General features: G+C 42.6%; 2 protein-coding genes across 5 annotated transcripts; one reads left to right on the forward strand and one right to left on the reverse strand.

Moving 5' to 3' along the window:
* Nucleotides 1-386: 386 nt before the first annotated feature.
* On the reverse strand, nucleotides 387-22,747 carry LOC139219969 (CDP-diacylglycerol--glycerol-3-phosphate 3-phosphatidyltransferase, mitochondrial). 2 transcript variants are annotated; one of them, XM_070851990.1, is made up of 11 exons: nucleotides 22,720-22,747; nucleotides 17,731-17,941; nucleotides 15,218-15,295; nucleotides 12,293-12,392; nucleotides 12,006-12,195; nucleotides 10,457-10,635; nucleotides 8,975-9,174; nucleotides 7,366-7,657; nucleotides 6,228-6,376; nucleotides 6,001-6,131; nucleotides 387-971 (listed from the first exon to the last, which is right to left on the reverse strand). In XM_070851990.1, the coding sequence occupies exons 2-10, from the start codon at nucleotides 17,815-17,817 to the stop codon at nucleotides 6,012-6,014; spliced, it is 1,395 nt and encodes a 464-aa protein (XP_070708091.1). In that variant the 5' UTR covers nucleotides 17,818-17,941; nucleotides 22,720-22,747; the 3' UTR covers nucleotides 387-971; nucleotides 6,001-6,011. The 2 variants fall into 2 exon arrangements, with proteins under 2 accessions (XP_070708091.1, XP_070708090.1); XM_070851989.1 differs by lacking the exon at nucleotides 22,720-22,747 and adding an exon at nucleotides 21,507-21,716.
* socs3b (suppressor of cytokine signaling 3b) lies at nucleotides 21,705-27,981 on the forward strand. Of its 3 annotated transcripts, none has more exons than XM_070851998.1 (3): nucleotides 21,705-21,794; nucleotides 25,707-26,052; nucleotides 26,162-27,981. In XM_070851998.1, the coding sequence occupies exons 2-3, from the start codon at nucleotides 25,924-25,926 to the stop codon at nucleotides 26,717-26,719; spliced, it is 687 nt and encodes a 228-aa protein (XP_070708099.1). In that variant the 5' UTR covers nucleotides 21,705-21,794; nucleotides 25,707-25,923; the 3' UTR covers nucleotides 26,720-27,981. The 3 variants fall into 3 exon arrangements, with proteins under 3 accessions (XP_070708099.1, XP_070708098.1, XP_070708100.1); XM_070851997.1 differs by lacking the exon at nucleotides 21,705-21,794 and adding an exon at nucleotides 24,706-24,929; XM_070851999.1 differs by lacking the exon at nucleotides 21,705-21,794 and adding an exon at nucleotides 25,095-25,556.
* The last annotated feature ends 2 nt before the right edge of the window (nucleotides 27,982-27,983 follow it).

A 27,983-nucleotide genomic window follows, 5' to 3' on the forward strand; every position in this document is an offset into this window, starting at 1 on the left:
GCAGTTTTTCTCCGTAAACTTCACCATGTAAGATTCAAGATCTTGGCCAGTTGGGGGCAGCGAAAACAACCTGAACACTGGTGTAAAAAACCCTTGAAAAGTTGTTATTGTGAACTCATCCAGCAGTTCTGGAGCAACATTGTCGCTCATTTGGAGTCGTGTTCGTGTCAACCAGGTGGATCTAAGCCCAATATTCTCTCTGCTTTAATGAGCCCCATGAGGAAAAGCTCAGTCTCTTTAACTGTTCACTCACAAGCTAGTCACTAGCTGTGTCTGACTTTTTACCTTTAAAATAAAGGTCTTATCAATTTACCATGAATACTCTAAAAATCAGCCACTTGCGCCAAACAAATAGTTTCACACGTTTAAAGTTTTACAAACTCGGCACATCGTTCTTTAATTTACAAAGATAATAACACAAACACTGTACAGTTAGCTTTGATTACTGCTGTAGGCAGAGCTGTAAACTTGCTGTAAGAGCTCCTAAAAACAGTTATTAAGGCTCCTTGAGGGATTGTAATTCTTCACCACGCCCGTCTGGTTACCATCACAGTCTTTACTTGAGGGACAGTCACTGGTGGAGTCGTATTGCTATCTTATTCGTGCAACATGCACATGTAGAAATGTTTGAACAGCAGAAGATGCAGGTTTTTGTTTGCACGCTTGTAGTTAGTAACACTAGAAAACCAGAAATCCACAGTGTGATGACATCATGTGTCAATATATAAACAACCTGACAGATACGCAGGTAAACCACAGGAGTTTAAAAAAAACAAAATAAATGCAACACATACATCTGCTTCTTCGTGTGTGTGTGTGTGGGTGTGTGTGTGTCACTTCCTGGGACACAGTGATGAGGGTCAACGCCGAGGTGACGCTGAAGACTCCCAGCATGCCGATGATACTCGAGTGTGTCCGACCGTCCCGTCTGCAGGAGCAGAGCGACCTCCACCGTCAAAATCCAAATCAGCCTGCCACAAACAACAACACAGACAGAGAGAAATGCTCCGTGTTATGCTGATGCTCCAGAGCGTCGTGTCACATCGCTTAACACAGTTATACAAAAATATTCGCAGAATCCTGAACCTGGATTAAAAAATACTTTCTAACCTGTTTCCTGAGGCGTGTCTCCAATAAAGGATTATAGATTACTTTCATATTATGTATGAAAATGTTACTTCCTGCTACCATCTTTGGATTTAAAAAATAAGATGAAAAGACCCGACTAGGATCAAAATGTATGTTTGAGTAACACAGTGGTTTTGAGCCATTGAGCCATTCTGTTTAACTGTAATTATATGATTATATATCATAATTACACTTCCTGGATTGGTTTAGAGAGAGAGTGGGCAGCAAATATAAAATCCCTTTCATTATGACGCCTCCAAATCTAACAGGCAGGGAATCTTTAATCACTTTCAAACCAACAGTTAAATAATGTTCTGGGGTTTTCAAAGATCAGAGATTTTTTTTTTTTTTTTTTTAAACGAAGAAATCTTGAAGTATTTAGGCCTCTAAAGGCTGAATTGGAAACAAAAAGAAAAACAAACTGGAGGAGGAAAGAAATTCTGCTGCTGGTAGATGAGGTACAGCAGAGAAATGTTACAATCTATAATTACCAAAGTGTAGCGACTGCAGCTGGCAGCCCTGTTGTTTACGACCCTAAAGTGGCGTTACATCCTATTAAAGGTTCAAATCAAGTGCCAATAACAGGCTGAAACCTCCCTTTTCTGAATTATAGATATGCTTCACCTGATCCATTATTCACCTCGATGTTTAGGATCTAATATTACTAATTTTACTAATTAAATTAAAAGCTCTCTGGGCCTGTGTCACATTTAAAAGCAATTTTAAATCCAAACAAATTCAATTAAGGTTTTATTCTAAAGTTTGCAGGTAAAAGTGGAGGATGTTTCCTTTATGTTTGGCTTTGATAAAGGGATAAATACGGGTGTGACTGTGGCACACGGACATGGGTCACAGGGGTGAGTTCAAAGTGTGAATCCACAGTGGGAAATCCCAGTTTGACCACTAGAGGGCAGGCTGCTCCGTCCCATCGGCCCGTGGTGGGACCAGGGCTCCTGGTGATGCTGTGTGGACATGAGCTGTGCTTTGACCCCGCTGACCCTCACTCAACACGCTGCTGAGGAGCGTTTGGACGGGCTCCAACCTGTTGTCACTGCCGTGTAACAATAGACGGCCTGCGCTGCTGATAAGGACAGTTTGATCCTTTTAACCGGCAAAGCTTTTGTTGGAGGGACGCGTTTTGTTTTTTCCTCTGTCAGGAAAAACAAAAGAGGGGGGTGATAAGCAGTAAAGACCACAGATCACAAAGACGGGTGAAAAACATGAGTGAGAGCGAACACGCTGCTCCACACACAACACTATAACAACACCAGTGGTTAATGTTTCTTTCCATGAATGTTTCTGAGCTGACAAAAGAGTAGAATAACGTGATCCGACAATGTTCCTGTATTAAACATGGGACCGACTAAAAGGGGATTAAAATATCTCAAATCTAACAGAATTTTTTCCTATTAACTGTCCCTTAACTGGGCTGAAGTAAGTGTGTATTTAGCTGATTTAGTGTCAATCTAGTTGAGTAAAAGCCTGGACAGGAACAGAGCCGCTCCTGATTCCTGCTGCAGTAAATCTATTTTATATATGTATACGAATACCTTCCATCCATACAGCATGTACTACAACAAGAGGCGGACATTATTCTGCATTTTAATTACTGCCAATAAGTCCCTTGAATAAACATGGGAAACATAAAAATAAATACAAACAGAATCATTTCCTAAGACAGCTGGGCTGTGTAGTCCTTCAGCAAAATCAGTTCTTTAGTTTGGGATGATTTTCACTGGTGAGTGTTTAGTAACAGACTTAAGGCTGTTTTGACTGATAGAGTTTATATAGTTTATTATGACAGAACAACATGAGTTTGATGTTTTGTTTGTAAACTGGCTAATTTTATAACCTTTACCTTGGTTTATTTTATTTAATTAAAGCCGTTTTATGTGCGTGTATGAATGTATTTATCAAATGTAATTCACTTATGTTTAATCAGAATTTGTTGACAATAACGATAATAAGAAAATTGTGAGCCAAAGTTTCACCTTACAAACTTTTTCCTCAAAATTAACATCGTGGACATGTTTAACATCGTCCACATGGAATCAATGAGCCAAAAATGTAAAAGAAGAAAAATGCAGTGACAGTCGATCAGTACGAAGAGATCAGATGTGTTTATAATTGTTCAGGGTTTGGGTCACACTTGAAGGGGGAGAGGAACGCCGGCCGCTGTAGAGAAGGAGGAGACGTGAAAATGTCTAAACAGGATTTCAGCGGCGCACATTTTCCCTCCTGGAGCCTCTCACGTGAAAAGAGACACAAATAGTTGATTTAAGAACGATAAAAGAGAGCTAGAGAGAGAAGGGGGTGAATATGAATGTGTAAATGACGAATTGTTGGTTTCAGAAAGTTACAGAAACGGTCAGATCCCCCTCGTGATGTCGTCTGCCAGCTTAAATGAACACAACTGTAAATTACAGGTGAAATAAGTCAAAATTCAAAATATTTTATTGATCTGTGACCCAGAAACTTCACAGCTTCGTTTTACGTCATTTCTTTCAGTCAAAACTATGAAGACAGAGAATTTTTAAACAGTAGATCCACAATAACCAGACAATATTCAGAAATCACATAAAGGAGTTAAAAGAAAGTAGTTAGTTTGTAGCTGCAGTCTATTAAAGTAGGTTAGTGGATAATGATTCATATTTGACAGCTGTTTGTACTTCCAGCTCACAGTCTTTGAATCGGTACATTCAACAGGACTTTTAGCCCGAGGTCTCTGAGGAGTCTCGCTGGGCCGAGGCGTTCTGTGTCAGCGTGCGGGTAACGCGAGGATTTCCAGAAATCTTTTCAGTGTTTTTCAACAAAGGGCCTAAATGCGTTCCGGCTCGCATCATTGTCTGAGGGGTGTTTGTCACATGTGCTACGTGCATACTTGTGAATAATACGCGAGCACTGAAAGATGATCTATTCAGTCGTTTCCTTCTGGCAGCAGATCACTCAAGATTGTTTCTTTCCTTGATGCTGTCCAGGTAGCGATAAGACACCACCCATTTACCGTCACTATCCAGCCTGTGACACTTCCTGTTCTGAGAAACAACAAAAAAAACAAAAAACAGAGTGTCTTTCCCCTCTATCTCCTGCTGGGATCTGAACAAGTTTCCTTTTGGCTTGAGCTCCTCTCTGGGAGATGTTTCTGTCACTGTCTCCTCCCTTCAAACATCTTTTATTTACACAAAAACTCCTCAAAACTGACACTGTAATACCCACACTCTGTTTCAGGGCTGGTGAGCTCTCTGACGCCACCTCGCCAAGTCCCGACAGGACCCGCAGTAACACCGACCACACTGTCAAATCATCGCCACAACGTCGCGCTGACTCACTTCTTGACACGAGTGAATCAGCCGACACGCCGTCCCTGCTCTCACTTTAGTGATTTGAGCTGCTGGGAAGACGAGGACGGGACCTGCGATTTGAGACTCGCCACAATGACTGCAGGCATTTCTAAGAAGCCACAGCCTGTTTAACTGTGTGTGTGTGTGTGTGTGTGTGTGTTTCTGTACAGTATGTTCAGAGCTGTGTTTTGTCTAGTAGACAAAAATCACAGCAATACTATTTAAAAAAAAAAAAAAAAGGGGGATAAAAAAGGAAAACTCTTGTTTATCACTTACTTCTGTAGTTTAGCCTTCATTTGTACTGGCTCTGATAACTATTACAAACAGTTCAGCACATATTTGTACTTTTTAAATCATTTGTCAACCAAACATGTTCGACCTTTACTGTCACCGGCTTCTCAAATGTGAGATATATTTGACCTTGAGCGAATAGGACATAAAGTTGGTAATACACCAGTCTGAGATGTTGCTTTTGTTTGGTCCTGATGTTTTAAAACCTACAACTCTAACATTCAATATTTTTCTGCCTGTTGGACATAACGGTGTGAGTTATAAGTTAGAGAGAAAGTCGGAGAGTCAAAACTAACAGCAGACAAAACAGGCTGACCAAGTAAATCCGCCTCTGTAATAACACTGTAGTAATGATGACACAGCAACCGCGCCACAACTCAAAAACAGAAGCAGCCAGCGAATCTTTCAGGCTGTAAACATGCTAACAGGTTAGCCTGCTTATCCAAACCTCTCCATCTGGAGAAAAAACACAGTGTGTTACACCTGAAATGTCAATAATCCACAGAAACTGTTGAGTGCTGAAAGCAGAAAGTCAGTCTGTAAACAGTTTGCCTACTTTGTCTTATGTTTGGATGAACCTGACGTTTGTTCAAAGCAGCAATAACTGAATTTTTTTGGTCACTTGGGGACAGCAGAACAATCTGCAAATGCAACAATTATATTATTACCTATCATTATTATGTGATTATCTATTAATGTGTATTAAACAGGTGTCTGTGCGAACATCCAGCAGACTCAGGGCACCATAATCATCCTCATGAAGTCATGTCTCTGCCCACCGAATGATCAAATGTTTAGGTGCGAAATGCTCTGCGATGTTCACCGTGTGTGTGTGTGTGTGTGTGTGTGTGTGTGTGGGTGTGTGTGGGTGTGTTTGTGTGTGTGTTTGTGTGTGTGTGGGTGTGCGTGTGTGTGTGGGTGTGTTTGTGTGTGTGTTTGTGTGTGTGTGTGCTGTTTGGTGCTGAGCAGGCAGAGCTCTGGGGGGTTTTAGAGCTTTTCTTTTTGATGAGACAGAACTAAAACAGTAAAGCTGCTGCATGTGTAAAAACCAAAATAATGAGCTGAAAGACATTAAAATGCTTCATAGAGCAGAGTTGAGTGATGCTTGTGTTAGTGACTTCTTTCACATCACACTTTGTTAGTGCGGCCTTGATCGTCAGACTGATCGTGTTTCTATCCCAATCTGACCTTTTTTCCTGCACTAAAGAGAAAGTTTGTGCACATGTCTGTGTGTTAGCACCTGGCGGCGGCTCAGAAGAAGTTCTTGATGAGGGGAGTGACTAGTTTCACCCACAGCTTGACGTGGCGGTCCGGCTGCTCAAACGTAGAGCTGGACACCTCAGTGGACCGCAGGTACAACGTCTCCTGCTCCTGGGTTCAAAACACAGGTGTGTATTCAGTTACAAGAGTTACACACTCATTCATCATCACTTCTGGCTGCGGTTAAGGGGGGAAAAAAAAGCAGACCTCCTGCAGCTGGCTCTGTAGTTCCTTGTTCTCCGTTACTATGGCGATTTGAGCCTCCAGGTCACGGTGAACTGAGCGGTAACCGAAATTAGGGGAGCCAATTAGAGTGAGGCAAGGCCGATCCTGCCCCTGGAGGTAATACCACAGACCTGTAGGAGAGGGGAAAAAGGCAGAGTGAGCCAGTGACGAGGTAATGCTTCAGAGAGCCGTTTCCAGCAGGGATTTCTGTCGGCCCACACCACAACTAAAAGGAAGCACATGCAGAAATCCCCAGCGTCGATCCAAAACCCCAAAGTATGAGAGAGAGTGAGTGTACATCCTTGTCCTGAGGCTATGACAGGATGACTGTGCGAGCCTTCCTCTCTCACGCTAAATACCACAAGAAGAAGAGCGCAGCAGGGTAAAGAGCGAGTGAGAATAATGTGTTTAATTATCTTCACTGAGCCAAACAAAACTAGTCTGGCCGGTGAGCCCAAGCTCAGATGGTAGCCTGTTGTAAGTCATGTTGATGTGAAACTATTACTCGAATAATTAGTCCACAAAAATTCGCTTTCTGTTGAAGGAAATACAATGACACGCTCTTCTTGGACAAATCTGTGGACGTGTGCTACCGACTGTTGCTCGTAAAATACTCCACAGATGGGACGAATTTTTAGACATTTCATACACTAAACTATTAAAGGAGTACTTCATCGCTGGAGAGGTGGGCTTTTCAGAAAACTACTGTCCACGCTGTAGAAAGGTGCAAATATTTTTGAAATTTTTGCTACATGACCAAAGAAAACAGAGAAAAAGGGTTGTGGTATACCATACATAGAAAACCTACAGCGCCTAGAGCTTGACTCACGGCTGTGGCGGCCTATTCCACCTCTTGCAATTCCTCAGCACTGGATACTGACTCATATAAGTAGCCTGAATGTCTGATTCCAAAATTAAACTATTAAAATTGTTCTCTTATGAAGGGCATAAAGAAATCTGTGGTTCAAAAAGCCTTGGAGCCGGTGAAACGCATCAGCTTTACTACTACCCACATTATAACGATATAAAGCTGGTTGAAAATCAGTGAAGTATCCCTTTAGTTGACAAAGTAATGGTGAGTGTTGATACAGGAAGGTACGTGAGCTTCTTTTCATCCCACCTTTGGCGTGGAAGGTCCACTGTGATCTGTGGTATTCGTGCAGGTGCACTCTGTCCTCCTGGCCCAGCCGGCAAACCTGGTTGTAAAACTGTCTGGCGATGTGGATGTAGGCTGCGGGGATTGCTCCGGCGACGCCCTTGGCTCCAAAGAAGCCATTGACCTCGGGGGAGGCGGTGAGGATGCGGTAGCTGGCGCCGGCCCCGAGCACCAGCCGCATGTACGCCCGGGTCAGGTTGAAGTAACCCGATGTTAGAAACACAGTGGAGTCCGGCCCGGCGTCTGTCAGCAGGCGCTGGAGGTTTGAGGGAAAACGGAAAGTGAAGAAAGACGCGTCTCTTTACTTCTGACATTGTGAAAAATAAAAGTGGTTGCTATGATATTAACTGAGCAGGTTATTAGTGTTTTATTACTGCTGTATACGTGAGACTCATTATAGAGCTGAGCAATACAAGCTGAATGCTATCAGGATGATTGGTCACATTTACCTTGATAACAGTAAATGTAAGAATATGACAACATGCCGTTTAATACTGCAGGGCTCTGTATTTCCTTCCTGATGTTTGCTCATGTCTGATTGTCTTAATGAATTACTGTATGACCAGTTTAAATTCTAGACTTCTTGGCTGGGGTTTGATCTGATTTACAGACTGAACTTCTGTTTTACTGGCTGCTATTCTTTGTTTAATCATTTGAGATTCAGACACATTTATTAAAAAGTAAGTAAATAATTAAATAAGTCTGTCAGAGATTGTGGGAAATTCAATATATTTTCTTTATTGTCCAGCCCTAGCTCATTATTTCTGTTTTTTCTCTTCTTTTTCTTTTATTCTGTCACTGGAAAAGTCTTTGAGGCTGATGCCAGAAAATCTTCTTTACTGTAAACTACAGTGGTCAGCCTCTTCTTTCAGGGGGGAAACGACAACTTATGGGTAAACGGAGACACAAAATCTGGGCGGAAATGAGTTTAAACTGCTCTTTTTAAAAAAGTCAAGTATTTCTGTGAAAATATGTCAAAACCAAAAAGTGTTATATGTCTATTCCAAGAGGTAAACCAGCACAAGGGCTGAGCCACAATTAGATCAAAGTAACCAAAGGTGGACACAAAAAAAGTGTAATGTAAATAACCACAACAGCCCTGCAAACAAGTTCTCCCTTTGTGAACCCTGAAATGTTAAATGCATGCTGAGATGGTGCTGATTCAACTTTTTATGGTAGTTTTTGAGACCACAGTGTGCACTGTTGGCCTGTTGTTGTACTGAATTACAGTATATTGCTCTGACGGTCACTTTATTGCATTCATTCCCAGAATTTGTGACTAATAAACCCTGAAAAAATGTTCAAATATTTATTTGGGGTTCATTAGTGACATGGTGGTTTATCAGTCATGAATTATTTTATTAGTTAAAATGTCCCATGGTCATTACAGAGAGCCTCTGTCTAATGAGATTTATGAGGAAAGCAAGCAAAAGGTCAACATCAGCACAGCGCTGACGACACAAGTAGATGAAAAAAAAAGAAAATATACAAGAACACGGTGGAGTTTTGGGTTCAAATGTGACCGATGAGAGAAGGCCGCTGTGGTTGCACGGTCAGAGGTGTGGAGCCTCACCTGTGTGACCTGCTCGTCCACCTGGATCCCCAGAGGCTTCATCTGGACCAGAGGAAACACCCAGGTGTCCTCCTCCCCCTCGCTCATCCCCTCGTCCTCAGAGTCCTCCGACCGGTTCAGCAGCCGCTGCCTCAAGTGGGCTGCGTTCACGACCTCCATGATCCGATTCCTCGCCACCACCGAGAAGTCCTGCCTGTTGCCTGGTTGCCATGGAGATACGAAGTGTGAGTAATGACACAGATAAAACTGAGTGGGTGCCGGATGGGAGACGGGTCAAACTGATCGCTGGGTCACGGTGCTCTGGGCTCTGAGTGCCTGTGTGTGTGTGTGTGTGTGTGTGTGTGTGTGAGAGAGACTTTACAGCCACTTACAGACATGAAGCAGAGAGGAGGAAGTTGATGGAAAAGAAAAAAATTTGGTACTTGGAAAAAAGCTTTGTTCTGATTGGCAAATGGGCATTAAAATGATATACTGGAACACTTCAGAACGGTTTAATCATCAGTTTTATGGAGCATTCAGACAGAAAGCAAAGCCGTCACCCCGTGTAGACACACTGGAAGCCTCCTCCACGTCTCACTCCTGTCATAGCAAGCAAGTAGTACATTTATCAGTTTTTCGGCCAACCCTAACCCACTCACTACAAAGTTTCCGGGTTAATTAATTTGCATAACTTTGCACATGAAAATGACAACGGCAGTCACTCTACTGATTGGTTAGGACAAAATGAAACAAAACAACCCCCCTCACAACAAGGAATTAAATAAACAACGTCAGGGAATGAAATGAAACAAAACAGCATTTCAGTCTGATTATCGGGATAGAAACCTGTACTTTGGGTGTTTGCCTTTGACTCATCTGATAATAAACGACAGGGTGTCCTGGCGTACAAAAATAACACTTCTGTGATTCTCACTAAGCGACGGTGTGTGTGTGTGTGTGTGTGTGTGTGTGTGTGTGTGTGTGTCAGTTCCCATTTCATATCATCTTCCAGCAACACCGTGACATCACAACTCTATTCCTGGTGTTCGTTACCACGGCGGTCCAGTCCTACAGACATGATGTCATTCACCACTCAAACTAACATCCTGGCAGTCTGTACTCCAGTTACGGACACAGTGTGTGTGTGTGTGTGTGTGTGTGTGTGTGCTTGTGTGTGCTTGTGTGTGTGTGTGTGTGTGTGTGTGCTTGTGTGTGTGTGTGTGTGTAGAAAATCCTGACAATTTCACATCCGGCTGCATGGTTAGCCAACCGCAAGAGCTCTCTCCATCTTTCTCACTGTACTCAAACACACACACTCACACACTGACCGTCATCTATTCGCCTGTCTAAGCTTTCAAGCTCCATTAGCGAAATCCATCGGCTCCTCTTGCTGAGAACTGGGCCGGTGCCACCGTAACTGAGCACAAAGTGTCAAAGGGTGTCAAAACATGTTGGAGGGTAAACATGCGTCTGTGCGCACACACACACACGTTTGGTTTCTACCTTTGTACGGGTGCACCATGCCCTCCAGCATGGTGACCGAGTCGTCGGGCTGCAGCTGCAGGGAAACGTCCCCAACGGCTTCCACCAGGTCGGAGAAGAAGTCGGCGACCTCCCTGCAGTTCTCCAGCAGCACGTAGCGGTCCTGTCTGTTGGTGAAGTACGAGTCGCTCAGGTTGGCCCTGAAGAACGTGAGAAAGAGAGCGTTTTTAAGGAGCCAGAGAACAGAGGAAGAGCAGAGGAGTGGTTTGGAAAGAGGATAAAGGGACATTTCAAAGGATGCATTTACCCCAATTAAATTAACATTTTTCTGAAGTGTAGGGCTAATTCCAATAGCCGGTGTTCAAATCCCATCCCTACCTTCTGCGCTCCTTCAGGGAAAATAATCATGCTCGTGTTTACTTGCAATAACTGATGTATAACCACTGAATAATAAAACACAGAATATATTTATTATTGTTTTTAAAAGGTACTGGAAGAGGTGTGTTTGTATTTTTTGCTTCCTTGCTGCTTGTACAGGTGGTCACGCTCCAATCAGTCTTGCAAATACCTGCTTGCACACACTGAAACCAGCTGAAATGGAGCACAGGCAGCAGGTCTGACCGTGAATCCCTGACTGCTGACTGTCAAAACAGCAGCAGGAAGTGCAGATGCTGTTAACACATTTTGTTGAGTATAAGTCATTAAAGGGCAAAATGGCTCATGTGAAACCTCTGCCTGTAAAAGTGTCTCCCACCTGCCAATTTCATCTTTTGAGTGTTGGCAGACAGAACAAGACCTGTTAAATATCATGTTGGCCCAAAATATAGGAAAAATTATGTTTGAAATGTGGTTGGTGTTATATTTGATTATTAGACAATTAACGTGTTGACAACATTAGATGTTCTTTCTGAATGGTGCAACAGTACCAGATTTTCCCCCATGTGCAATAGCCTTTCTATCACCTCATTCTTTCACCATACATTATTTTTTTGTATATACTGTACATGCAAACATACATATATTTTATATTTTTTTATTATTCCCTTTCTTTGTATGTGTGAACTGTATCCTGTTGAATCAGAACTGCTGATGACTCGAAATTTCCCCATTGTGGGATAAATAAAGGAATATCTATCTATCTATTTGTGTGTGTGTGTGAATCTCCTACTTCCAAAAACGGTGGGGGGGGTTGTCTTATATTCAGGGCCAATATGGTATATGTGTTTACTAGTATCTATTGTTTTGTACACGTGGTACTTTGTTTATCTTCCCCACAAGCCGTACATTCAGGTCAGTGTAAGCGCTGTGTGACAGTTTGTGTGCTGGATTGAAACGGAGTGGAAACCACACACTGAGAACGTTTCCCAGCACTGGTGGTAAACACCTGCACTGATTAGCAGAGCATTAAGCAAACATCCTATGCACCAAAACAAGATTAAACAAGGGTGAAAGCAGAGGAGGGAGGAAGTTTGAACTTCAGTTTGACCACAAACAAACTCGGTGTGAGAACGATCACACTGAGACGAAGGGGAACAGCCCGAGTAAGCTCTCAGTGTAAGAGCCAGCGTACCCGCTGATGATGATGCTGTCGTCGAACAGGTAGACTTTGATGTGCTGGACTCCGATGGTCTCGTTGAAGCGCTGAGGGACCAGCAGCCGCAGCAGCCCCCTCAGGTCCGGAGTGTGGTACAGAGACACCCGCATCTGAGAGGTGAAGCGCTGCAACAACGGCAGCAGCATGGTCCTCGAGTTGATCTGTCCTGTGCGTAAAACACAACCACCAGACACGATCAGGACGATGAGCACGGCGCTCTGTGCCAACTGGGAACAAAGAGCTCATGGAAAATGGAAAATGACCTCGTGAGCCGCGTGTGTAGTCCAGAAGTATGGAGACTTTCAGGTCAGGAGCATGACTGTTGTCCTGTGCGCGTTGTAGAGCTTCCTCCATACAGTCCACCTTAACAAAAAATATATATGGTTAAAAGGGTAATGCATAGTTTAACATTTACTGTTTTCAGCTCCTCAAATGTGAGGATTTACCGCTTTTTCTCACTATTACTATCATCGTTGACTGAATATCTGTATAATTTCGGACATCACATTGGGCATTTGTCAGTATTTCGTTATTCAGTAAACAAACTATTGATCAAGAAAATAACTATAATAATAGATGAATCTATTATGACAACAATAATTTGTTGCATCCCTACTAATTTTCAGAATAAATCTGATCAAGAACCAGGCTACACCTTCAGGCTTTTCACCCAAGGACATTTTACTTTGAAAATCCGGTAATAAAAAGGAGTTTCTGATGCCTGATCACATTTTCACGTATTTTCTTGTTACTCTTGCTCTTTGAAAGTCTAGGATGGGTGTAGCTGTGTTTTTAGGCTTAAAACAAGGTGCATCTGACTGGTCTAAATGTTAAATCAAAGCTGGCTTTGGTCTGAAGGCCAGTCTAAAAGTCTAAAAGTTTTCAGCAGACCACACAAAAAGTGAACCAGCACAAAACTGATCTCAATATCTTTGTTTTGTTTGTTTGTTTTTTAAACTTTGTCCGTCTGCATGCGTATTTGTGAGCGTTCCAAGATGGAGCAGCAAAACACACCAGTAGATTAATGATTATTGTTTACTTGGCAGCAGACATTTATCCAACACTGGCAGCGCTTTATTATCTGTTAACTGAGCATGGGAAAAGAGTGACTAACTGCACAAAGAGGAAATGGCAGCTCTTCAGAGAGCGATGCTGGTAGCAGCCGTACTGTATTTTTGTTGAGCTTGGCCTTTGTTCCACACCTGATTTTTTTTGGCCAATTTGTGCATCTGTTGCCAAAATGCGCTCATTTTACGTCACTCCAGAGAGCCTGTTTACATGCCAGTAAAACATTTCTCCTTTCCAGAAGAGGTCTTTGGGGACGTCTGCACCACCTACGCCTCCAGCTCTGCTGTGGAGAGAGATGTGATCATGAGCTGGAGCTCTGGGCGACACTGGAAAATGTGTTTATCCTTCAAAGCAAAGACGCAGCATCGAGTTATTATGTTATGTGAAATTTTCCCCAACTCTTGCAAACCTCGAGAAACCCCACAGACAGTTTTAAGTTTTGAAAAGTTATATGTCCATTTGTTTTTATCCTCTAAATGTACCAGTGCACCTCTATAACACTGAGACCAGAAATCTTTTTCATTCCACACATTCCTCCATCTTGTCAAAACCTGGCATCTACATTACCCACAATGCAACTTTACCACAGAGAGTTTGGCAGGAGATCAGGGTTTGTTATGTTAATGTAGAGATGATATGAGCCTTTATTGTGCAGTCAACAGAATAAGTTCCCAAACTGCCATAAAAAAAAATAGATTTGAGAGCAAAACTACTACGACACTGCAATTGAAAATGTTTTATTGCAAATTAATTACATTTGTGATCAGTTTTGCTGTAAGACATCTCATCTCATCTTAACATCCACTGTTAGTAAATGACGGAAGAAGCTTTGAAGTCCATGGAGATGACAAAGTCCAGTACATTTCACAAGCAAAACCTTTAGATTTGCATGAATTCATTTTAATGACTAATTTATTATACTTGCAATAAAACACTTTTGAGTGCAGTGTCAATAGTTTTGTTCTCAAACTTGTTCTGCTTGACTACATAATGAAGACACCTCAGACTGAGCTCAGGCTAATGTAGCCTCGAGGCGCCTAGCCTCATACGGAGATGAAGAGCGACTACAGATGTCTGGTAAACTCGTTTCTTTTCTATTTTCAAACTTCCAAGTCTTCAGCCCCACCCGACACCGACACAACACTTGAGGCAAGTCATCAGATTTCTTCAGAAAGAGCTTTTTCACACATGCAGCAGCACTCCAAACACCTGTAAGAGAGTCTGATGTGTAAAACTGGCTCACTAACATAAAGCACTAGTGTGTGCTGAAGATAAACATGCCTCACTTTAAAGCTTTTTATTATTCTCATAACCTGCACCAGCGATTTAGTGAATACACTGCACAGGTGTGACCATCAGTATCAGTCGAGTGCCTTTTGTGCTCATCGCGGCATCGGGGTTGTGTTCGTGTATCCAGGCTTCAGGGTGGGATCACACCTGCAGCTTGCATTCTTCCGTCTAAACCACAGACCGAGCTCACATTTTTGCACTGAATTGAGTTTAGTTCATTGTGTCGAATTACAAGCAAACCTGGGCTTGAAAATAAAAGTCCCATGAACTCATTGTACTCTATTGACTCAACATTTCTAGTAATCCATCATCCTGTGAGCTACAGAGTTTGGCAGCAATCACAGCTAATTCAGATTCTGACTGTAATTAAGCATTTTTGACTTGTCCCTGCCTTTTTCTCTGTAATTCGGCCTCCGTGCTGCTCGTAGCAGCTACAAAAAAACATGAAAAACAGCTGAATGTGAGCATCAGTCCAGACTGTGGTTTGTTCTGGGTTAATGTTGTTATGCTAGGCTTTCCAAGCATGAAGACCAGCAGGCTATCACATGCCAACTCTGGTCTCCTTATTCCCATAAACCCTTGCATTTTGGGGTCATTCCTTGTAGTTGGCCTGGAGAACATTTTCATTCTGAACAAACCACACTGCGGTTCTCTTGGAAAAGGACTCTGACTCACATTTTCTGGCATCTATGACCAGTTATTTGGCACGTGTTTGGATGGCTTTGTTCTCACCTGCCCAAAAGACGTAAATTCTCCAATGTTTTGGAGAATCTGCTTCACTCACACACACGCACACACGCACACACACACACACCACTTCTTCTTCTTACCAGCTCCTGCTCCAGCTGACCTGTTCCCAGATACAACGAGGCCATCACCACCCGCCTCTTCGCAGTCTTGATACGAGCCTGAAAGTAAAAAAAAAAAAAGAAAGAAAGAAAGAAAAACAGAAATAAACAAACACATCAGTGAATTCATGTGTGTGTGGGCGTTAGGAATCTGGTCACAAATGTCTGATACTAATAAACGATGAACTGAGGACGGAGGGTACATTTCCTGCCAGTCACATGCACACACACCCGGTCCGCACACTAACCAGATTCCTGGATCAGACGAGCAAATAACAAAATACTTTTCTTTGCTAATAAAAAAAAGCACACGCTCAAATCACCAAAATGTCAACTTTCCAAAAACTAAGAAATGTATTTTTGGCATTCAAGGGTAAAGAGAAACGACTGATTATTTAAGATGAGGGTTTTTTGTTCTATTTTTCCTGGGTTTTATTCCTGTGAGATTTCTGCCTACAGCCAAAACAATGGAGGTGAAATAAATTTAGTTTGTGGTGCTCACAGGATTGAAAAATGGCAGAAACAAAGTCCTGGTTACTTTGGATGATTCCCAGAACACTGTCGACAGTTTTCGTGAGCACTATTTCTTCAATGGCAAGTAGTTCCAATGTAACCTGGATCTCGTTTCAGTAGAGATGTAATTATTATTTCATTACTGATTAATAATCAAGTTTGGTCTATATAGTGACATATAAAGCGACGTCTTCAGATTTCTTGTTTTGACCTAAACACAAACATATTCTGCTTACCCTCACAACTGAGAAGCTGGAAATAGGGTAAAGTCTTGTATTTTCACTTGAAATAAACTCTAAAGAAACAATTAGTACGTAAGTAAGTTAAGTAGTAGTTGTTGTAAAGCTTCCGTTTTCCTTGTTTGAGAAGTAACTAAGCATAAAAAAAAAAAAAAACTACAGAGAAATGATCAAAATAGTTCATTAAAGTATTTAACTGGCCTGTGAATCCACTATGTCATACATAATTCATTCCCGTCAGCACCACAAACCACTTTGATTCACCACAAAGGCGACCAAAACTATCTGCTTATTACTGGGGGTAAGTGAAAATGTGAAAAATCATTTGGGTGAATCTTTAAGGGATCCTTCACATTAATGGAAATCTCAAAATCTTTGCAGCAACAAAATCAGACGTCCGTTTGCGTTTCTTTTTTTTTTTAAATCATGCTGCATTGAGTTTTTCTGTGGAGGTTTATCAACTGTCATAGGAGAAAAATATTCATGTGAATGTGGCATCTATAAAGATGCTGGCAGGCTCACAGTTACAAACACCAAACACACCGGTGACAAAGGCTGACGAGCAGGAAAGAATAGTTGGTGTGCACGTTTCGGTCAATAAATAAAACAAGACAAAGCCGTTCAGACAGAGCAAACCCAGCTCTCAGTGTTACGGGGAAGTCAGTAACAAAAGAAAACAAATGTGTGTCCTTTGAATTACCTGTCATTGCTTAACAACACACCCTGTCACATGCTTTTATCCACAACCACAAAACAAGAATTACCGCTTTGCTGTTGTACCAGACCCAAGATTAGTGTCACCGATTTAGCACCCGACCAAATGTGAAATATGGTCACAAAGTTCCTGCATGTTTCAGCGTTGAATAACAACCACAGAGGTGTTTTTGCAGCACGTTGTGATGTCACAGTGGAGTTGACCTTTGACCTTTCAGGCATAAAGTGTCATCTCTTCAACCTATCAGACGATTCTGTCATAATTAGTGAATAAACTCTTAAGTTATGGTCAAAAATGTGTGGTCAAAAATGTGAGGTCGCAGTGACTTTCAACCTTTGATCAATAATATCACCGTACCCCGCCTCTCACCCAAAGCCAGCTGCTCCAGCCCCACGGTGACCCTTAAGGGTAAGCAGTATAGACAATGGATGGATGGATGTCTAAAGATAAACGGTGGTTATAGTACGGGGGAAGCTGTTGCGTGGCTGTATACTGCAGCAGATTCCTGTTTCTTTGTTCCTGGAGCAGCTGAATAGGCAGAAGTTAAAGTTAGAGGAAACAGAAAAAGATTCCGATGTGGTGACACACAGCAGGTGTGGGACAACGTAAAGAACCAAAAAATAACCCCCCCCAGTGTGCAACTCTGCTGCAGTTTTGTTTCAAACCGTGGATTTGCTTCTCTCTTTACTGAATGAATGAAATGTGCAGGGTGACATTATTCTGATCATTTTAATTCCTTTGTTATGCTTAAAAAGATTATAGAAGATTTGTGTTGTAATGTAAATATGTAGAGGAGACAAGTCACATTGGACCTGAGTAATTAACTCCTGTCAGCTGCCAACAATCAGAGCCTGCTGGGCAAATATACGCCCTCAAACACTTTCTCTGCCTCATTTGATTTCCATCTACCAGAATACAGATGGTATGCCAATGTTGACATCTGCAAAAAGTCAACATTGGCAGATAACCTTTGTTCTGTCATTCCTTTGCAGCTGAACCTAAGCGTTCATCTCCACGGAGACACCGACCTTCATGGCCTGGTAGAACTGGTCCGGTGAGGTGAGGATGTGGATGTGGGTGCCCGGCACCCGGAAGGCGGGAACGTGCTCTGCCATCCATCGGAAGTGGGCGCAGAGGCCGTCTGTGCCCTGAGCACCGGCCGACCCCGTGGGCCTGGAGATGCGACGGGGGGCCGGCTCGGCTTCAGCCAGGAGGGGAGCCAGCAGCAGCACGGAGGACCTGGGGATAATAAAGGACGTTTAGCAACAACTTCCACTCATTTCACAGTACATCAGTACATTTTCTTACATTACAAGATATTGTGTCACTAGCGATTACTGGACAATTTCAGTGGAAATGTTCCACGATCATGATCTCCTGGACTCGTTTTACAGCCATCTGTGTTCCTGATTAGGTATTTGAAATATTAAAAAAACGATTCTTTAGTGTTTGTTTTACATGTGTGAGGAGTTTTGTCGTTATTATTATTATTCATAACATTTTGATTGGTTGACAACACTCTCACCACAAAAGTACTTATAGTAGCTGTTTTGGAGCTTTCAAACGTGACACCATCTTCCTCAGCAGCTTGTGGTGACGCTGTTGTTTCCAAGGTGAATAAAGAACTTTAAACTTCATCATTCTGATTATTTTACCCTAAATTTTCCACACATCAGCCACACCGTGATGGTTATAGCAACAGAGTAAAGATGTTCTTATAAATATAGTGATATCGAATTTTTTTTATTGTTTCTCCTCACTACTGTCCTTGGATTTGAGTTATTTAAGTTACTTTACCTGGCTTACAGAAAATGTATTAAATCAAATAGGTTTGTTCCCTTCCAAACAGAAGTTTTCACTATTTCTGTTTATTTCCTCTTATTTAAAGTGTGGATGGAAATTGGTAAAAAGAAGAATGTTTAAAACATGAATTCATGAGAAACTGCAGGCCTCTACAGTGAAAAACTGCTGAGATGATGTCAGACAAAACCAGTGAGTTGTGCCATATATCACAGCTAAACAATAGTTTCTTGGGTATCGTGTTTTTGTGTGGTCTTGTAGCCGCCAGCAGACTCTCAAGTGTCAGAACTTCCCGTCTGCACATGAACACACCACAACACTATGCATCTTTAAGTGTCTTCGGACTAGAGCTGCAAGTAATGATTATTTTCACTATTTTCTAATCGTTTTGTCAATTAAATATTAGAAAATAGTGAAAAATGTAGGGTTCTGATTTCCCACAAATGTCTTGTTTTGTATGCCCAATAGTCCAAAATTAAAAAATATTCAGTTTTCTAACATGGAGCGAGCAAACGTTTTGCATGTGTGCTTAAAAACAACTAAAACAAATACGTTTCTGTCACTTCACTAATTGATTCATCATTTCATGTAATCTTTTAGGAGATGAAAAGGTGTAACAGCATGTCCAGAGTCTGGTTTTACTTTGTCAGTGTCCTAAAATTCACCCCAACACAACAGCTCCTTTGTTTCTGCCACATAATCTCACAATATGGTCTGAGAATGCAACCACATTAAATAAAGACAGGGTGGAGTGTTAACCTCAGACATGTCTGTGGCTCTCCGATTGTCACAAGTCATTCTACTGAATTCCTTTATGTTCACTACCACCACACACACACACACGCACGCACGCACGCACGCACGCACGCACACACACGCACGCACACACACAGTTTAGGTTTTGGTTCAGATCTGACCCACAAAAACCATCTACAAGAGGTCCGAGGAAACAAAAGTCACATCAAAAACAGAAAACACAGCTCAGGGCTTCTTTCCAAAGCCACTGTGCTGACTTGGAGCAAACACAGAGAGGGGATTTCCCCGTTGTTTGGCTTTTGAGTCCCATCATAAACACATATTAATTAAAGAGCCATGAAAAAAATCATATCATGAAAGAGGCTTCCTCATATCCATTAAAAACATCTGCTGAATTATCTCCGTCATTTACAGCCGTGCAGATTACATGCACACGTTACATAAAAGGAGAACATCTTGCTTGGAAATAGTCTTATGTAATGTGATGGACCTCTCAGCTGACCCCAAAGCATTTATGATTTTCCGTAAGCGGTAAAAGATAGAGTGTGAGAGGAGATAAGATTTCAAATGATGTGACAACTGTTCCAGTTCTTCATTTCATGACTGACAGCAGCAACAAAAAAATCAATTATTACCGCAGTGAAACTACAACAGAATAAAGCCAAATACATACGGTCTCTGTAGACAGCGTATAGATAAAGTTGTTGTTTTAGCAGTGTAGCATTACAAAGAACAGCAACTTCATGAGTCATGGAGTTGACGTCCTTAGATTTAATGAGGTTAGAAGCTAAGTTAATAAGTGGAGGCTCTAACTGGTTACTGCGATGAATAGAGGAGCTGTGTGCTCTGTGTCTGCACCACATCCCCCCAGATTTGAAGCATTTGAAAAAAATGCTCTGTCCGACTCTCCTTCTCAGAATTCGAAATTCCCAGACTGGCAACTTGTTTTATCTCATTGCATCCAGCTCCAGATTGATTAAGCAAACTGGAAAAGCTCGTCTTTATCTTCGTTAATAGCTCGTAAAATGCACATCCGAGCAATAATTCAATACCAGCGTGATCATATCTGAATTCTACAAACATATTTAAATATACTGACGAGAAATGAGACAAGCGTGTACACCACATGGTCAAAAGTACATCTGAATATCACACGCTGCTGAACATCCAACTCAAACCACTGCTGTTAATCTGCTGCAACAACTTCATCTGCTCTTTGAAAGCTTTCCACAAGATTTTGGCGCCTTGCTGCAGGGATCTTCTCCCATTCAGCCTGAGCGAGGTCGGGCCCTGACGTTGGGTCATACAGCTCCATGCAGGGCTGTTAAAAGTCCCACAGAAAACTCAGACACATTTTTCTATGGATCTGCTTTTGTGCACAAACTCTCACCACAAAGTTGGAAACACAGAACTGCCACAAAAAAAAAAAAAGCTGCATAATTAAAATGTCTCTTAATTACAACTAGAAGGATAACAGCTGCATCTACTGCAACGTGCTAAACCAAATACATGTCGACAGTTTTAACAAATAACACACATTTTGCCAGAAACAGGAGGCAAATGCTGAAAGGAGATGGTGCAAGGAGATTGAGAGAGCACGAGAGAGATAAGACATGAACTGCACAGTGTTTCTAGATTTTAATCTGGAGCCGAAGATAAACCACAAACAGCCTCAGACTCTCCAGCGTTATCTAAACTCTTCTTGGTGATTGAACGGTGTCAGTGAGCCTGTCGCCTCCACTTGAATGGAGCAAAGCCATCATGAATGTTTGTGCTTACAGCTGTGCTTTCCTCCGTTTCTTGTCACCACTCTCCACCCGCTAACCTGAACAGGCCCACACTAGCTCTCTGGTTTGGCCTCAGGTGCGATGATCACCTGTGAGCTCAGAGTGTCACATGATGGCACAGGAAGGCTTCAGGTTTCAGCTTTTGGCAAATGTTACATAACAAACCGTGAAGAGGAACAGCATGTACAGGCCTCCAGTTATGGAAAGTTTCCCTGAAGGTTAGCTACTGTTTGGTGTGACAGAAACACGCTAGTTTAACTCAAAAATAAGCAACAAATCTGCGCCATAATGCGATAAAATGACGAGGAAATGAAACAAGACCAGCAGAAGGGCATAACTCCATAACCAATGGGGCGCATTAGCTGTGACATTAGCAAAGCATCTTCAACTTCACGATAAAAGCGGGGAAATGTCATTTAATCCTCGTGTCTGGGTCTCCAGGGATGAACTTTGTGTCTTACCCTCTTCTTCTGTCCCGTGTCCGGAACAGTCGGTCGGATATGCGGGTAAAAACCCCGGCGATGGCCGGTGTGTACACGGAGTACACCAGCCTCCTCCAGGACATGGGAGCCGCCATTGCTGCAGCAGAGAGGCTTTGAATAAACTTTATCGACACAACACCGAGTTGACAGAAACACGGTCCTCACTGTGATGAAGACAGCAGAGGGAAAATATAATATCCAGATCATTTAAAGTCCACACTGGAGAAATACTCTGCTACAAGGGAAAGTCCTGCACTGCAAAGTATTGTAAGTATGAAATGTACTCAAGGTGTGTATGTTATACTATTATGTATTATATCATTAGATTGTTATTACTCATCATTCATGTAAAAACAGGTTTTTACTGTTGAGGTGAAGCTAATTTTCAAGTTGTTTTGTATGCAAATAATTATTATTTCCATTAATCATTTATATTATATATCAGCCTATATTTTAATCTGCTGATTGTTTTTTCCAATAATTAATTGATTGTTTGGTTTGTAAAAATTTTGGAAATACTGAAAAATGCAGTCATAATTTCCCAGAGCCCAAAGTGACACGTTCACGATGGTCCAAGTCTCATAATTGTTACAAATGAAATAATTAGAATAATAGAAAATCTTTACACGTGAGAAGCTGGAAATAATGAAATATTTTAGCATGAAAAATGACTTAAATGATTACCAATCAATGGTTGCCAATTAATCTTCTGTCAACCAGCTACAGTAAATGATTCGACTCATCATTTCAGCCATATTTTCACACATTTCGTATGCACAAATCTTAATTTGTGAAGAAGCTAAAGCTGTCAGATAAATGCAGTGGAGTAAAGAGAATAAAGTGGCAGGAAAAGAAAAGACTCAAGTACAAGTACCTCAAATTTATACTTAAATGCAGTATTTGAGTAAATGTACTTAGTTACAATCTACCACCGGTGATGGAAAATGATAGATAGGACTGCACCGAGCAACATATTAATTATTACTTTTATTTTACCTGCAACAACAGATAAATAATCAGATAATATATAATAGGTTGTCTGTATCTGTGTATGTTTTAAATGACCTCTAGTGGTCAACCTGCAAACTACCTTTAACTTCAGTTTTGGGTTAATGTCTTATTAGTAACATTTACCCTGAAATGAACCTATAAGTGTGTGTCTTTGTGTTTGTATGTACTTGTCATATGTTACCTGTTGAAGGTGTGACCTCAGCACATGAGCGTGAACTGTCAGTCCTCCTGAACATGAGAGGACTTTATATGTGCTGCACCCAGTTGATGCTCATTAGTCATCTGTAATGACACTATAGGCAGGATGAGAATTGAGTAGTGGTATTAATGTTATAGTTTTATAGTTATTCTATTTATGGAACTACAGGAACTACAGGAACTAAGAGTAAGTTGTCTTTGTTTACTTTTATGGTTTCTTCCTCTCTGATAGAGCAGGGATGTTTTCTTGTTTTTGCTCATCAGCAGTGAAACCAAAAATAATCTGAGGTATTTGTACTTTAGTATTTACATTTTCTACTACTTTATACTTCTAATCTAATACATTTACTTTACTGCTGAAATAACAGATTAAGATTTTAAAAGCATGTGATGGAAATATAAAATGCATTGTGTTGTGTGCAGTATATTAAACAAATCAACAGTATGTGAAGTACTTGACAATAACCTCAACCCAGTAATCATAAATACTTCACAAAATGCTGCATACACATACATGTATCAGTTATAATAATTAAACAATACAGTATATGATAATATAGCACTGCCATTCTGATACCTTTAGTGCATTTTGCTGACATGCCCTTTTAATTGAGTCTTTGAATGCAAACTTTAGTTTGTAAAGGAATATTTAAGGTCAGGCTTGGCAGTCACGCAGCTTAGCTGGTTGTTGCTCAAGAGCACTTACAGTAAGTCAGATGCTTCCTGACACAGCACGAGGGCCCAAGGGACCTTATCTTTAAACATTAACCGGCTTATAGTAACTCAAAAGTTAATCATCTGTCAAGCTGTGAAAGGGAGTCAAAAAAACAAAAGGGTTTTACTCCTGCCTGGAAATGGTTATGACTATCTTAAGGTAAACCTTTATTGATCAATTGATCCTCAAATCCTGAAATAACTAATTAAAGAATATGACATTAAAAAGCTAAAAACAGGACGTCATATGCAATACAACAGAGTGTATTATTGCAGTGGTGGAAAATATTCAAGTACTGTGCTTTAGAACAATTTAAAAGTACTTTTTATTCTACTTTGTTCTTCTACTACACTAAACCTCAGAGGCAAATACTGAATGTTTTACTGCACTATATTTATCTGACATACAAAAAACAAGATCAACTTATAGAACATGGTGCAATCCAACATAAAACTGCATTTTGACAAATTTGCATTACACATGAAAGTGTCTGTACTAATAATTGAATTATGTATCTATATAACACTCATAAGATGAAGATAAGACTCAACTTTATTTATAATGCATTGTTGTAGTTGCTGTACAATGCAGGAGACATAAATGCACGTATAAAGCATCAATAAACAGCTATGCAAAGTACACACAATGCCAAAAACAAGTTTAACAGTGAGGATCATGAGGTGCTCCTTGGTGAGTTGCCTTTGCATTGATGTGTATTAGAACCACACATTAACACATAAAGCGTAAAAATGTGCATTTTTCCTGATATCACTTCTGCACTTCAGTATAGCTTCTGGATGCAGCGATTTGACTTGTAACTGAGTATGTTTGCATTGTGGTATTTCTAGTTTTAGTTAAATAAGGGAGCAACTTATTCAGATTATCAAAAATTCTACCCGTGAATATTTGTATGTATTAATAATGTGGTGCATGTGGAATAATAGTATGGTGTTTATTACATGTGTGTGATATATCAGGCCTCACAGACTGAAACACTCATATGATAATTTACCTTTTTATAATTTCACATTGTTGCACATGTGGGGCTTTTAACTTCTTCACCTCGTCCAGAAGGAAACCCACCAGTACCAGGAAACAGCCCGGCAAAGGTCACGCTGATTATTTATTGGAAATCTGCCAAGAGGGCGCGCGAGCACGTGCGTGCTCTGCGTGCGTGCGTGCGTGCTCGAGCAGCGTGCGTGTGTTTACTGGAAGAAGGTCTGAACGGAGGAGGCGGAGCCTTACGAACATCGGCTTTACTCACTGGAATCAACCTCCAGTAACCTTCGTCCGCGCACGGACAGGATCTCTCCGGCACATTCCTCCGCTCAGGAAAGAAACACACACGCTCTCTGGATACTTTTCTTCGGATTTTAATGCCTGAGTTAATAATTCATCTAGCACTACTCTCGGGTAGTTTGCATATCTTTTCCTTTGGCGACGAGCGGCTGCGGTGCGGGGCTGCACAAATCCGCAAGGTAAGTTAAGACTGGAAAGACGTCTGGAGCGGGTCGGTGCGCGTGGTTTAAAGTGGAGCAAATGACAGGAAAAGAGGGAGGTTTTGGTGCATATTATGGGGCAGCAGCTGGTGTTTAGCTGGCTCATGGTGCAGTGCAGCCGAGGGGATGCAAGTGTCATTTTTTGGGGGGGTTGTTTCGCAATATTGTAAATAGTGGACTTCCACACCAGCTGGTCTGAAGCCGCCATGGCGCCTCGGTCCCTCAGTGTCCCGCACTGTAACTCCCCGAGCCTTCAGGGGATCAGAGCAGACCAGACCAGACGGGACACCCTTTTAGTCACAGTGAAACCGGAGAATGGGGCCTCTGTGGCGCGGCCGAGCAGGGAATAAGGAGTTATTTAGTGAAAGAGGGAGAGAGAAAAGCGCGCCGGACTCTTTCACAGTGACCCCGTTTCTGAAATCCCTTGTTGCGGTACGCGCGATCGAAGACAATTGAAAGCAATCAGGATCCAGTTGCTGTCTGGCTGCTCGGTGCAGCAGCAGCAGGCTCAGCCAGAGTACGCGAGGATTCATTTAAACTAAATATAACCTGCCTGCTCGCTGCCTTATGCATTTGTCACAGTCTCCATAACTGCATTTTATGGGGGTAAACCGAGAGCTCCTGTGAGGCAAAGTGGTCATTTATTTATGTCCATGTTTATGAATGACTACGATTCAAAGCAGACTGCTGCCTCACTGCAGCCTGCTCCAGTCTATATATAGATGGATATGTCTAATCTGTGCTCCCTCTCTCTAGCTGTGTTTAGGTGCCCTCACCAAGCCCCTCTCTGGATGCATCAGACTCCTCTGCCCCGGGGCCCTGGACCCGGTGTGTGACCCCGCCACCCTCGCCACAGTCCCCCTCTATTTCCTCTCCCTCTGCCCCAAACTCCTTTCCACCTGTCCACCCCGACGCTCCTGCTTTGGGCCCCCTGCCTCTCGACCAGCAGGCAGAGGCAGGGGGCCATGGCGCCATGGTAGCCTTCAGCGGACGCAACCCCCTCGCCATGAGCGGTGTGACCCCTCCAGAGGGAAGGGTTCAGGGGTCGAACTTTACCCCGCATCACTTCAAGCCCTTCAGCTCGCATGCACACTACCAGCAGGTCAGTCTCACCTGGGTTTTTACAGGAACGGCTCTGTGTATTATTACAGTGTGTATTAAACATCCACCCTGATAACCCATAATGATGGCGGCTTTTCTACCTGTTTCAGGTGATGCTTGCATTGCGTAAGCTACAGGAAAGTGGGTTTTACTGGGGGGCCGTGGGGGGCCGGGAGGCCAGCTCCAGGCTGCGCTCCGAGCCGCCAGGCACCTTCCTGATCCGCGACTCCTCGGACCACCACCACTTCTTCACCCTCTCTGTCCAGACGGCTCGAGGAACCAAGAACCTACGCATCCACAGTGAGGGAGGCGGCTTCTTCTTACAGCCAGACCCCCAAAACACCCAAGAGCCCCCACAGTTTGATTGCGTGCTGAAACTCATCGCGTACTACATGGGGAAAGGGCCAGATGCTGGAAGGAGCAGAGAGGGAGCAGGTGGGAGCGCTTCAGGACAGGCAGATATGAAGGGGCAAAGCGTTTATCTGATCCACACCGGCGGAGAGAGGATTCCCTTGGAACTGCGCCGGCCCCTCTCAACATCTCTCTCGTCCCTGCAGCACATGTGCAGACGGACCCTGAACAACCGAGACCTGGGGGGGCCTGAGAGAACAGAGCAGCTTCCTCACACACTTAGAGACTTCTTGGAAGAGTACGATGCTCCTATATGACTGACGGGAACCCCAGCGGTTCCCCTTCATGGACCAGGTGCCTGGAGGACGGCACAGACCAGATCTCAGCGCGCACACGAATATGCGCGCCATGAGATACTGACCAGAGTTAGCCTTAGATGCTGATGTGAAGTCAGTTTTTCATTGTGACCAGAATCAGCTGATCCCAGATCTCTTTCAACACTGACGGACTCCATCTACCTAGAGTCTCCCACTGACCCGGGGTCTGGGAAGAGGAGTGTGATTTGGGTAACCAACGATTACCTCGTCCATTCTGCCTTGCAAGAACTGACCACTAGAGTGAGTGGCAGGTGAAGCCAGAGGTCAGAGGTCGATGTTTCCTATGACTGACTCAGACGCAGAGCAGAGCCTCGTAGAAGATTAACCTGATCTGATTGGTAGATATTAACGATGACAGCTGCGACTTGATTAATACATCACCAGTGCTCCCTTTGAGTTTAAAGTGCTTAAGAAGAAACCTGTCCTCTCCTCAGTCAGCTTGACATTTACAACACTCTGGATCACTGGACAGAAAGAAAGAAGACAAAGAACAGTGCGGCTTAGAGGGGGTGAATGAAGGAGGAGTTGCAGAAAAAAGGCAAAGTCCTTATGTGGGGCCCAAAGCAGAAAACCTACAGTATTTGTTTGAGTGTGTGTGTTTGTGTGTTGTGGCGATGCACACTTTTCCATTGCTGCTTCCCGCAAATGTTGCCTCATAGAGGGGAGTAAAGTGGTCATGCAATGCACGCTAGCTCTGCACACTCACACTCACACACACTCACACTCACACTCACACACACACACACACACACACACACACACACACACAGGTAGAGGCCCAAATGTCTGTTTTGTTAGCGTGGGAACAAGAGGGTAAAAGAAAGCATTACAAAGCATTTTCTTCTTCTGTTTGTTTCTTGGTTCTCCTCCACTACCCATTCCCTGCCCCCTTTTGTGTTTTCGGTGTTTTGCATGTGCGCTTTGACAGTGACAGAAAACAGACTTCTGTTGCCGAGACAAAAGCTTGTTACTGAGACAAAAGCCTTGGCACAGGACCAAACAAAACAGCAGAACTTATTTTTATCCAGACTGGCTGGAAAAATGTCAGCGACACTGTAAAGCTCCTTGGGGAGTGACGACGATGATGATGATCATCATCCCAGAGATTGGGGGAGGGTGAGAAGAAGGACGGGGCGAAGGAGAGAGAAGAGCGGGAAATGGGATTAGGAAAAGGAAACTGAAGACTGGGGAGGGGGCTAGGGGA

This window comes from Pempheris klunzingeri, chromosome 20 (assembly GCF_042242105.1).
Source record: "Pempheris klunzingeri isolate RE-2024b chromosome 20, fPemKlu1.hap1, whole genome shotgun sequence".
NCBI classification, from domain to species: domain Eukaryota; kingdom Metazoa; phylum Chordata; class Actinopteri; order Acropomatiformes; family Pempheridae; genus Pempheris; species Pempheris klunzingeri.